The sequence below is a fragment of the Hyalella azteca genome, unplaced genomic scaffold, assembly GCF_000764305.2.
Source record: "Hyalella azteca isolate HAZT.00-mixed unplaced genomic scaffold, Hazt_2.0.2 contig10411, whole genome shotgun sequence".
In the NCBI taxonomy this organism is placed as follows: Eukaryota; Metazoa; Arthropoda; class Malacostraca; order Amphipoda; family Hyalellidae; genus Hyalella; species Hyalella azteca.
Window position 1 is genome coordinate 171508 of NW_025940453.1, and position 12677 is coordinate 184184.

Genomic DNA, 12677 nt, shown 5'->3' on the forward strand with positions numbered 1-12677 from the left:
GTTCTTTTGAAAAAGTCTCGAGACTTGGCCTCCTATAGAGCGAAGATTATCAGTATGACCGGCGCAGGAATTATTTATAATGTCGTTAGATGTTCGTAATATAAAGTAATTAAGAAACGACTATCGGTGAACAGAACCTTATTTATGCCGAGTTATGCTATGTCGGTGACCCAGAAAATATGAATGCGTGATAAAACAATATAGATAACACTGTTTAGTATAATGATATAATTGTACAATTAAGTAATGAATATATTTATCAAGGGGATAGGGATAACACAATATAACTATAACTATAACGATGTAGGTATCGTGTCATAAAATACTCCCTCCTAGTCTCGGGTTAGTTATAGTACTACGAACTTATATAATAATTAAAAATTCCACAAAAATTCATAATATCTTTGTCCATCGTCAGTTTGAAAATTCTTGAACACAGATAACTCAGTATATTACACTAGTATACTGATTTAATAATAATATTGCAAACAAAAAACAAAGCGGTAAACTTATCTATTAACAATTTCAGGGTGTACGTAGAGTTAACACGACATCTAAATACTACGAGTAATACTGTCCGGTAATACTATAGTACTACGAGTAATACTGTCCGGTAATTATAGTACTACGAGTAATACTGTCCGTTAATTATAGTACTACGAGTAATACTGTCCGTTAATTATAGTACTACGAGTAATACTGTCCGTTAATTATAGTACTACGAGTAATACTGTCCGGTAATTATAGTACTACGAGTAATACTGTCCGGTAATTATAGTACTACGAGTAATACTGTCCGGTAATTATAGTACTACGAGTAATACTGTCCGTTAANATCTGGGATAGTTCTTGCTACGGTAAAGCAGACAATGTAGGTCTGGCAGTTATCTGGGATAGTTCTTGCTACGGTAAAGCAGACAATGTAGGTCTGGCAGTTATCTGGGATAGTTCTTGCTATGGTAAAGCTAACTATTTGATAAGGCGGTTAATTTGGAAAGAGTAGTGACTGTGTCGGATAGTTTGACTAACTTGCATTGAAGATTTGTGAAATAAAACGAAAAATTGCTATAGTAATCGTTAAGACATGAATAAAAATCCGCTGAAGCTATCGCAGACCATCTGTAATTTCTACTTGAATATATACAAAATTACACAAAAGAAGAAAGCGAACTTTGGCGTTTTAGGTATGTACGTAAAGCAGCGGTGTACGTAAAACAGTGGTGTACGTAAAACAGCGGTGTACGTAAAGCAGCGGTGTACGTAAAGCAGCGGTGTACGTAGAGCAGCGGTGTACGTAAAGCAGCGGTGTACGTAGAGCAGCGGTGTACGTAAAGCAGCGGTGTACGTAGAGCAGCGGTGTACGTTAAGCAGCGGTGTACGTAGAGCAGCGGTGTACGTAAAGCAGCGGTNATACATATAGCTTTATTGCTCTGTAGGATATTTACTGCAATACATATAGCTTTATTGCTCTGTAGGATATTTACTGCAATACATATAGCTTTATTGCTCTGTAGGATATTTACTGCAATACATATAGCTTTATTGCTCTGTAGGATATTTACTGCAATACATATAGCTTTATTGCTCTGTAGGATATTTACTGCAATACATATAGCTTTATTGCTCTGTAGGATATTTACTGCAATACATATAGCTTTATTGCTCTGTAGGATATTTACTGCAATACATATAGCTTTATTGCTCTGTAGGATATTTACTGCAATACATATAGCTTTATTGCTCTGTAGGATATTTACTGCAATACATATAGCTTTATTGCTCTGTAGGATATTTACTGCAATACATATAGCTTTATTGCTCTGTAGGATATTTACTGCAATACATATAGCTTTATTGCTCTGTAGGATATTTACTGCAATACATATAGCTTTATTGCTCTGTAGGATATTTACTGCAATACATATAGCTTTATTGCTCTGTAGGATATTTACTGCAATACATATAGCTTTATTGCTCTGTAGGATATTTACTGCAATACATATAGCTTTATTGCTCTGTAGGATATTTACTGCAATACATATAGCTTTATTGCTCTGTAGGATATTTACTGCAATACATATAGCTTTATTACTACGTCTTTCTTAGCTTCGTTTCGTGTCTGTCTGTCTGTCATCAAAAATTCAGACCTTAATTTAAAGCTCTTCTGGACATCCTAAAAACTTGTAATTTGGCATGCATGCTTATGCTGCTTAAACAATTCAAGATTTGATCATCAGAAGTAATAATTTAAATTTTTTTTTGAAAAAAAAATAAAAAAAGTGAAAAAAATTAAAATTTCACGGTTGGGAATCGAGTTTTTTCTCGTACATCCAGACTTGCCAACCCTAGAAATTGATTTGAATTGCTAAAATTGTTAAACTAAAAAGTAGAAAATAGATATATATATATAAGAAAAACATTTTTAAAAACCATGTTTTTCTGGTTTTTACAAAACTAAAAATGATGAAATAATACAATTACAAAAACTTTTAATATCACGTTTTCTTAACGGACAAAAAAGAAAAACATTTACTCTTACATAACATTACATAACATTTTACATAACTTAATTAAGGTTATGTAGGGGTAAATGTTTTTCTTTTTTTGTCCATTAAAGGAAACGTGGTTGTTAAAAGTTTTTATTTGTTTTATTTCATCATTATTAGTTTTGTTAAGACCAGAAAAACGTGCTTTTTAAAATGTTTTTTTTTATATTTATTTATGCTCTGTAGGATATTTACTGCAGTACAGATGTCTTTATTTCTCTGTAGGATATTTGTTATTTCTCAATTAGGTTTACGTTATCTCTGACGTGACCGCATTTAGGTATGCAAAGTCAGTTGTTAGAATGTTGCCATACAGAGGCCTTGACAGCCACATCTTGAATATAAAAAATGTTTTGGTAAGACAAGTCAAAGATTTATTGGAACTTTGGTTTAAGGAAACTAACGGTTTATTATTTGTATTTGAAAATTTAGTATTATTTATCGTTGTCGTTATTAGCTCGTTGTTATTTATCCTTTATTTGATTATAGATAAATGGTTGTTACTTTATTTATTGAATAGGCCTCGATTACAACCAGGTAATTTAACCACACTTTACATCATGGCTCCATGTGGGATATACATACATATGAAGGTTAGAAAATCTGAAAAGTTTGACATACGATGAAATATTTTGTTTCAATTATTAAGGTTATATCCTCTACAGAGTTTTACAAAAATTATTCTCAGATGAACATAGTGAATAATTTCAATTCGATCCTTGATAACTCCTTCGAACCCTGAAAAAATTCAAAAGTTTTTTATAAGTGCATTAGATTGATGGAATTTCACAACCTTAATCCCTTTTTACAGAACCTATTTAGACTAGGAAGGTTGACTAACAAAGTAGGCGGATTAAATCCTCTTCCTGATCATCATTCTGAATTTTTCCGGATGGTTAAGTACGGTCGCAACATTTGATCCTTCCTCGGAGAATCAATTTAAACTCGAAGAGTTTAATTTTCGCCAAAAATCCACGGTTCAAATCCTTTTCCGGAGAACCACTTCGAATTTAACCGGAAGGTTTAATACGGTCGAAAAAGGGTCAGTTTTTGGCTCGAGCCTTGCGCCCTCTGGAGCCTCGATTTTGAACCTCTGCAAGATGGCCGTCGCGAAGAGGAAGAGCTCCATGCGCGCCAGAGACTCTCCCAAACACTGCCGCCGTCCTGTCATGGCGATATTGTTTATTAATTTGGTGTTTTTATTCAGTATTGGGTAATAACAAAAAAAACTGATTATTAACTATAGGGTAATGATAAAAAAACAAAGCTGAGCATCAAGTATTGGGTATTACAAAAACCACGTTTGCTCGATCAACTACAACTTCAGATCTAATCTACTAGACCTCTCGCTAGACTCGGAAAAAAACTAAATTCAATTATATCAACCTTCACAGAAGCATTAATCAAGTATTACATAAAAGCATTAAGGTACCAATTGAAAAAGGCAGGAAGTTCTCTTTCTTGCCATCCAGCTTTCCATTTTCGTCCAAGAAATGCTCAGGGTAAAGTTGGTCGGGCTTCTCCCAGAAGGACTTGTTCTTCTGGCAGAGTTCACTGCACACCAGCAGGCAGGTACCCTGACAGGCAATTAAGTTTTGCAAACGAATTATTCACTTCCTTAGGGTTTCAATTCAAATCAATTCGCTCAGATACAAAGCAAAAGCTGTGCACTTCAAATATTTAAACAAGACTTTAGGAATGGTGTAGCTACTATTTCGACTGATTAGAAACTTTAGGAAAAATTTAGCTATTGTTGAGACATTGAAAACTTCTGGAAAAGTGTAGCTATTATTGTGACTCATTAACAACTCATTAACAGCTTTGGGAATATTGTAGCTATTATTGTGATTCATTAACAACACATTAACAACTTTAGGAATATTGTATCCCTCGAAGACGACGTCAGAGGTGGAGCCATGAATGAGGGACGTGGGCACCAGGGAGCTCAGCCTCAGAACGTCGAGCAACATCGCGTCTACGTACTCCAGTCTGCGGGCACATTATCATTTTATCATTCATATAACAGATTTATTAATCGATAATCGTTTTTATTCAATCATGAAAAGAACCGAAAATAGCCATGCTAATCCATTATTACAACACTTCTCTTTAACTTCACTTCTTGTTTGTTTGTCTGTCTGCTGAAAATCTTATAATAATATTTAACACACTTCTACCTGTCCAATCAATCTGAAATTTTGCACACTTGCATAAAGTCAGAGACAATGCATGAATCAGTTGACAGAATAAATAATTTTGAAAATTCAGAAAATTTTTATATACTGAAAAAATTTTTAATTATTTTTTCATATATGAAAATAAAATTAGAAATTCATTGTACATGTGTAACAACAAAGACATTGAATTCTTTAGAAGTGTTGTCTTTAAAAAGTAATTTTTAAATGCATATTATTGCCCTAATTTAGTCAGAAATAGCCGAGGATAGCATTGTTAATGCATTGTATTTCATGAAAAGAGCCGCAAATGTAGGTTAACTAACGTGAAGCTATATGGTGTCATGACAACTTTTTCTTCTGAGAGCCATGAAAATTTTCTACACATTTCAAATTTATAATGAAATCGCACGACACAAGTCGCAGTTATTTTAAAATCTATGATATGCTTCGCTTTGAGGCCTCCTGATAAAATGTCTCTAGGACTAGCCTAGGCAATCAAGTTTTTGGAAATTAACCTAGAATTATTGCACACATATTTTCTAACGGAACGATTGGTAGCTTTTCATGATCTTGGAATAAATGGCTGAATGCATAGTAATTTCATGATATTTTATAATTAATACAAATTACTGCTAGATTTGCAATATTCTATAATGAACTCCATACAACACTAATGTTGCTTATCAGTGTTTGAGCGTAACATATCAGAAAACAGCAAAACTATACTATAGTTATACACTAATTTAAGCTTATAATAAAGAAATAAAAGATTTATTCACTAACTGTGGTTTGTCAGCCAGGCAAGGCAGGCGAGTGAGAGGCACGACTTCGTCCAGGCATCGCTGTGCCTTTGCCTGTACCTAAAATAATGAGATTGATCAAAATTTAAAATGAATACTGAAAGAGTAAATAACTATTAAATTTTACGGTATAAATAAAATAAAAAATTCATTTTCATCTTTGGTGTAAATACATAAATAAATGATAATAAAAATTCAATATTTGTCACTGACCCAACCCGTGATAGACTATGCCTTCCATTTCTGTATAAATTCGAGAAAACTAACATTTGAACAACTCTGACGAAAACAACTGTCACTAAATAACATATAAACCACGATGCCTTAATTAAATTAAGGCTAAAGTTTTTTACAGAACTGATGGACCGTTGTACGTAATATAAATGAAGCGTAGAGCTACGTCTCAGTGATGACGAGGGGTAGAGCTACGTCACAGTGATGACGAGGGGTAGAGCAGTGATGACGAGGGGTGGAGCTACGTCACAGTGATGACGAGGGGTGGAGCACGTCACAGTGGTGACGAGGGGTAGAGCACGTCACAGTGATGACGAGGGGTGGAGCACGTCACAGTGATGACGAGGGGTGGAGCACGTCACAGTGGTGACGAGGGGTAGAGCACGTCACAGTGGGCACCCACGTCAGGATAGATTGTCAGGAGGAGGACCATCCAGCGCAAGGTAGATGACGTCGTCTCTGACCCAGCCATGAACATCTCTATCATCATGCCGTGCAGTTGATCAGCTGCAACCAAACAATACAGCTTCATGGCTAATTTAAGAATAATATAAATTTAAAAATTAAATTAGCTATTATCATCCATCATTAGCCATCATCAGTACCTTCGCCTTAAAGCCCACGCACCGTCGTGTTCTGTGAGGTAGCCAGTGGAGTCGCGGTCAGGTTTTTCCAGCAAGAAATGATCGATGACGTCACGCGGGTTGCCTGGGTCCAGGGAGGCCAGATGTTCTCGAATTTTGTCCTGTGTGGGTCATAGTCTGAACTGAATCCGATGAAAAGCAGGTATAGATTTTTATTTCTAATGTTGATTCTAATTGGTTTTCAAAGCCTAATATGTCGTCTCGGCAGAACTGATGGCATTTCTGCTTATGTTGCTGCTTTTCATCATCTACAAGCGCCCAGGTAACAGTAACCTCTTTGAGTATTCACATCATAATAATCTATAATTCAATTTGTGAATAAATTTTGTTTGTTATACATCTCCAGTAATTCAATGCTTTGCAGCTCACCTCCGACATTCTAGTCAACTTTTGGAGGTATCTTTCAGCGAGCTTCACATCCACGAACATGTTCAGTATGAATTTTGGCAGCACATTCGTCAAGACAGGAAAGATATCCAGAAAGAACATTCTTTTCTGTACAATGTCGATGAGAACATCCATATCCTCGAAGTACTTCACGATCTCAGAGTCCCCCACTTCATAGCGAGTACCTCGGGAAATATTAAGCGTAATAAAATACATGCTAAATTCGTAATCATTCTTCTAATATTGAAATGTATATAATGGTAGTTGAATAAACAATGTATATAAACAAGAGACGATCTACGAAGTCCAGTAGAATACATTACCAGCTGTACATGAAAACTGACAAACATTTGCCAATGAGCAGTGATCGCTTTAATTTTTTTCATGTTCTTTAAGTGGCGCAGAAATGCGTGCGGTTCTGAGAGAATTCGAGCCTGAGGCTTTTCACCTTTTTTAGGGAAAAATCAGTATGAATATGAGCAGAAGGACACAAAACGAGAAGCCGATGTCCGGCAGGTTAACGTTAAGAAACATCAAATAAACGTACGCTTAGAAAATGAATGGATCACATTGTCCAGATACTGACAGACATCCTGCATGTATCACAGATACGTCGTTTTACTGGACAAAACTAGGTCAAGATGGCCCACACAAGGGTAAGAAGTGCTTCGCCATTTGGATAAAGTATCTCAATATAGTTTTAAGTGTAGCCTCTCCTCTAAAGGATGTCGCACTAGTGGGACTATTCACTCTAGAGGCCTTCAACTACTCGGCCACTGCGTCAACCTGCCTCTGCACCACACGACCATCCCACAAAAAGATAATCCCGACGCATGGCCTTGATAGTTGCGGCGTTGGCATGCATGCAACTAGAGCACACAGCTGAAATTTTCAGTTACAGTAACTAACTCTTTGTTCGTTAATATTGCGTGAGTGTGGAATAAAGTTAGTTCAGAATTGTACGAGTTGTGTGAGCTCAGTCATTCGAGGCGATAAGGGGTAGAGGGGCGTGGTTAAGTGTAGAGGTTAGGCAATGCTGGGTAAATACTTACGAAGTATAGTAAACAAGAACCAACACCAGGGGCCACAGCTATAAACTAAAAAAACTGCGGTGCAACTTATCCACGCGACAACATTTCTTCTCGCTTCGAGTCACCGACATGTGGAACAGCCTTCCTGAAGATATTGTTGACGCTCCGAGTATGAATGCGTTCAAGAACAGACTAGACAAGGCCATGCAGGAGCATATGCTTAGTCTTAAAATGCCTCGTATCCTACAGAACAACTGGAATCTAGAAGCAATTTTAAATCTACCATCCGTTGAAAAGATTTGATCAAAAGGCCAGTCCAGCAAGAAAAGTAAAAGAATCGGCGACAGGCCTATCCAGGCTTATTCTTCAATGCCGAAGATACTAAGTGTAGGCAACAGTTCGCCACTCTACATAGTACGGAGCTGGACCAGTTAACAGTAGTCCAGCGCAACATGTAGAATAAGATAGAAGGATGTTTGAGCTCGCATGTTATAGACTTTCGTTCCGGAGCTAAGAGAAGAGATTAATTTGTGGCCCATGTCAGCATTCCTTTACAAAAACGAAGATACCAGACGTCGGGGAGGGACAGGTGGACATGGTGGTGTTTAAACGATGGAAAAACGTACTTTTTACATATTTTACTTAAAATTGAGTATATTATATATTCCTGCGTTATCCGACGTTAATGCATTTCAAACTTTCGACATTCCTCTAACAATAAGCCCGTCTAGAAACATTAAAATTATAAAAATTTCCATCTACATACAAGTCTCTTGATATTCTTCACTGATTTTAGTGAAATTGAAAAATAAATCAGTGGTTGTCAGTAGACCAGTTCTTACTAGCGAACATCTGCCAGATGACGTTGACAACAGACGTGTTGATGGCGCAGTCCATGACGGCAGGCTTGTCCAGGCAGGTCCTCTCGAGGTGCCCCACCAGCAACGACGCCTCCTGCTGGATGGAGTCCTCCAGGACGGTCTTGCCCATCCCCAGGGACTTGAGCTGCCGCAGCAGGAAGCGTCTATTCTCGGACCACTCCGCCCCATCCGTAAATGCCACGCCTGAAACAAATAGCTTTCAGTAATTCGGGATCGATATTTGTCTTTAGCATAGTTATTAATCAATTGTTAAAATATAAAATTATCATTATATACAATTTTAATTATGTGTCTGCACCGACCATGAATATCACGGCTAATACATACAAATTCCATTCACTTGGACCAAAATTAGTCTAGACTGATTTCATTTATAAATTATTAATGTATAAAATTACAGTTTTATATAATGCTATTTCTGTATCCGCACGGGCTACGATTGTCACCATTCGAATAACCAACTTTTATTACATGGAACCGATGTGTGGCTTGCGTGCGGTCACTAAAAGAAATTTATTATGCATATATCAACCTTATCATGTAAAAATATTCCGTGTTTACTTTAGACGTGAAAGGAACACTTGTTAACCTCTTCGTCCAAATTTTTGCAGGAGCTTGAAGGAGAAAAAGTCAGGCCGCCCCTGGAAGTCTGGATGCTGGAAGGCTTTCTTGATGAGGTCGAAGTCTGCGAACACGACAAACGTGCGGGCGCCCCACTTCGTTCTGGAATGAGAGCCAATCACGTAAAGATTTTGTCATACAGCAGGCAGCTCATGTGAAGATTTTGTCCTACAGCAGGCAACTCACGTGATGATGTTGCCATACAGCAGGCAACTCACGTGAAGATGTTGCCATACAGCAGGCAACTCACGTGAAGATGTTGCCATTTCGCCGGCAACTCACGTGAAGATGTAGCCATATTGCCGGCAACTCACGTGAAGATTTAGTCATATCGGGGGCAAATCACGATATGATAAAACCAGACCACCGGAAAAATGACGGCGATATGTTGCCATGTCGCCTGCAACTCACGTGAAGATGTTGCCATATCGTCGGCTCAGATTCTTCATGTGCTCAGAAAGGGACAGCTTTCTTGGTGGCAGCTCTCCGATCACCGGCCACCCAAAAGAACCTTCAGGAATATCAAGCATGTGCGTTTATTAACTCATTATTGATTATGCATGCATTATTGATGTACGATTCTTTCAATACTTAATACATTTCTGAGCTATAAAGAGTATCAAGTTTATTTAATTTAATTATATAAGTTAATGCAGTATCTAAGCTCTTGTGTTTATCTAAATTTGAGTACCGGAATGTAAGACAATAATTAAAATTTGATTATGCATATTAGAATTCATTAGTTGTCAAGCTGAGAATAGCCATTATATTCTATTGACTTTATAGTTTATAGTTTTTATTCACTTTATAGTTTGTGTAGGAGTTAAAAGCTGCATTCTTTGATCTTAAAGCCGTCGTGAATGTGGATCCCATGTGTTATGTCTGTCAGGTACGAATATTTTCAGAGGTTCTCAACTATAAATTCTTACGTTGACGTGTATGCGAGTTTCATGTGCAGTTATTACTTTCAGTTGCCAGAAGCTCATTGCTTTCAAAGTTGCCTTAGAGCTCATTTAAATCATGAATTAATTAAGATAGTTTTGACTCACCTGGAGGCATTGACGAAGGCTTCCTGTTGAGAAAACTCAACAGCGCCAACAAGAGGACGAGCAATAAAATTTCGAGAAACATGATCTAGAAATTGAATTTGAAAATATTTAATCTGTTATGAACAACTTATGAACGTTAAAAAATCATATTTTGCGTGCCAATAAATGTCTGAATTATTCAGACTTGGCCGATGCTTATTCTTAATTTAAGAAATTTTATATTCATTCTCATCCACTCAGGCATCGTGGGCTGGTTTACATATGCCTTATGTAGACGATGTGAGACAATGAAATAAAGAAAAAACGAGGGGTACTTGTGTGATTAATATATTATATTTAATATTCACCATTGTTTTATATAATATTCCCCATTAAACCAAGGTGCCATGATTAATGGCAACTTGAGTTGTGACACTGATGGCTAAAAAATTTAAAAGTGGCATAATATAAGTACCGTTGAAAGCCATCTTGAGTACGAGTAACATTAATGGGAAAATGTTCCGATCAACATTTCTATCTTAACTCATTTTGGACATTATATGTATATGTACTTATAGATTGCAGCCCTGATTATCGAGGCTTCATATCTATGTCTTCTAGAGTAAACAATCATGTAAACATCTCATCAACGAATGCAAGGGCTTGAGAAGAAGTAGCCTCGTAACTTGTACTTAAGCGAATTATATCCGATGTATCGGAATCTTGAACACAAGAATTCTGTTCGATTTATGTGAATTACGAACACGTATTGGCCATTCACATTCCCGTAAAGGATAATTACCTTTAAATTGAGAGAAAAATTTGTTTCATTTCATCATCTACTAAAAATATTGAAACTCACATTAGACTCCACGTGAGTCTAAACGGGAAATTCCGTTGGAACTTAATTAAACTCGCTCAAAATTGAACAAGCATGCGATATCAGTGTCTCACTTATATGGCTATTAAAAAGTGACTTTTAATCGAGATAAGGCAGAATAGCATGGACCAGAATACTTTTGATATGAGATTTACTCTTCTAATTTTCCATTCTAAAACATTGATAATATCTTTGATAAAATCATAATATATCTTTGTAATCGCAATTTAACAGGTATGCATCACGTTGTCCTTTAGTTCAGACGTTCAGTCGTCCGTCCGAAGTTTACCTGATGTAAGTTTGTCACTTGCACTTCGTATTTGTCTTAGTGGCGTAATATTTCGGTGAGTTGACTTAGTGCTGCAACTTGTTAGTCGTTCGTAATTAAATTGACGTGAAATTGTCATGGTTTACTTGGAATTAATTTTGCTTATTTATTGTTTTTCTTATGTCAATATTTATAGTAGATACCTAACCTTTCTCATGTCATACCTGCCGAAACTATGGTTTCAAATGACCCTTCAATAAAAATCTTGGGAATCTGAATTTCGAAAAATTCGCCTAATTAAGCCTATAGGCTTATAGCCCTATAGGCTTAACAATCATTAAAAATTACGAGCCTTACCTAACGTGAGGCCTCACTTAATGTCATATTAAATTATTGTTCAATTTTCAGTTATGCATAATTGTCGTACCTATACAGTAAATAAAATTGTTAATTAATTTTCCTCAGTGTCCATTCCTCGTCAGAATGAATGAACGCCTGCATCGGGAGGGTTTTATTGAATTAATTAGATTCAAAATAAATTGTGATCATAGTCTGCAACTCTGTGTCGGCCTAATCGTGAGTATTCACCAAAAATTATGATAAAAGTGAACATCTTATTTTTATTTCCGTAACTTGGAATCTCAGACCACAACAAGAATGAGGCTCCTGATGAGGGAATATATAGAGTCTTTAGTTTTTTCAATTTTATTCTCCACTGTTAGGTGGAGATTAAACGTTACTTAAACATGCCTTGTTTGCGTATCAGGCCTTGTTTGCCTAAATATAAATCAAAAATGTCCAGAATGAGCTCAGGTGTCGATAACCGTGCAGTGGCGGTGAAAACAGGAAATTAATACGGCACATTTCTTCGCAATTCCACAATTTCCTCGGCCGAATTGAAGAACTAACTAAGATTTTTCGATACCACCTCCAAATTAAATGTTCGTTGCGCTTATCAATTTTTACTAGAAGCATTCATTTGCTCACTTCTTCTAGTCAATTTTACCTCGTGTCATTTTTTCTCGTGTCTATATACTTATGGCTTGCTATTAAACATGTGTGTAATGTGCCCTCGAAGTTCGTTTGAACCAGACGCCACAATGAATGTTTCGTAGAATAATAATAATAGATTTCAGTGGGAAACCGGTCGCTAAAGCGCCGCTTTAGACGTCAAACGGCG

At 36.6% G+C, this 12677-nt stretch overlaps 1 protein-coding gene across 1 annotated transcript; it reads right to left on the minus strand.

The window, feature by feature from the left end:
* Positions 1-3208: 3208 nt before the first annotated feature.
* On the minus strand, positions 3209-10494 carry LOC108680559 (cytochrome P450 2L1). The gene is made up of 11 exons (XM_018169415.2): positions 10371-10494; positions 9733-9832; positions 9290-9423; positions 8662-8883; positions 6771-6973; positions 6385-6502; positions 6161-6264; positions 5507-5583; positions 4418-4535; positions 3979-4123; positions 3209-3710 (listed from the first exon to the last, which is right to left on the minus strand). Exons 1-11 carry the CDS (start codon positions 10450-10452, stop codon positions 3526-3528), a joined length of 1488 nt encoding a protein of 495 aa, XP_018024904.1. The 5' UTR covers positions 10453-10494; the 3' UTR covers positions 3209-3525.
* Between the last annotated feature and the right edge of the window lie 2183 nt (positions 10495-12677).

Coding starts and splice junctions, on each gene's coding strand:
- LOC108680559 (XM_018169415.2), bottom strand. CDS start 10,452: ATGTTTCTCGAAATTTTATTGCTCGTCCTCTTGTTGGCGCTGTTGAGT. Junction 6,503..6,770: donor AGTTGACTAGAATGTCGGAG/GTGAGCTGCAAA, acceptor TGACCCACACAG/GACAAAATTCGAGAACATCT. Junction 3,711..3,978: donor CTTCCTGCCTTTTTCAATTG/GTACCTTAATGC, acceptor TCGCCATGACAG/GACGGCGGCAGTGTTTGGGA.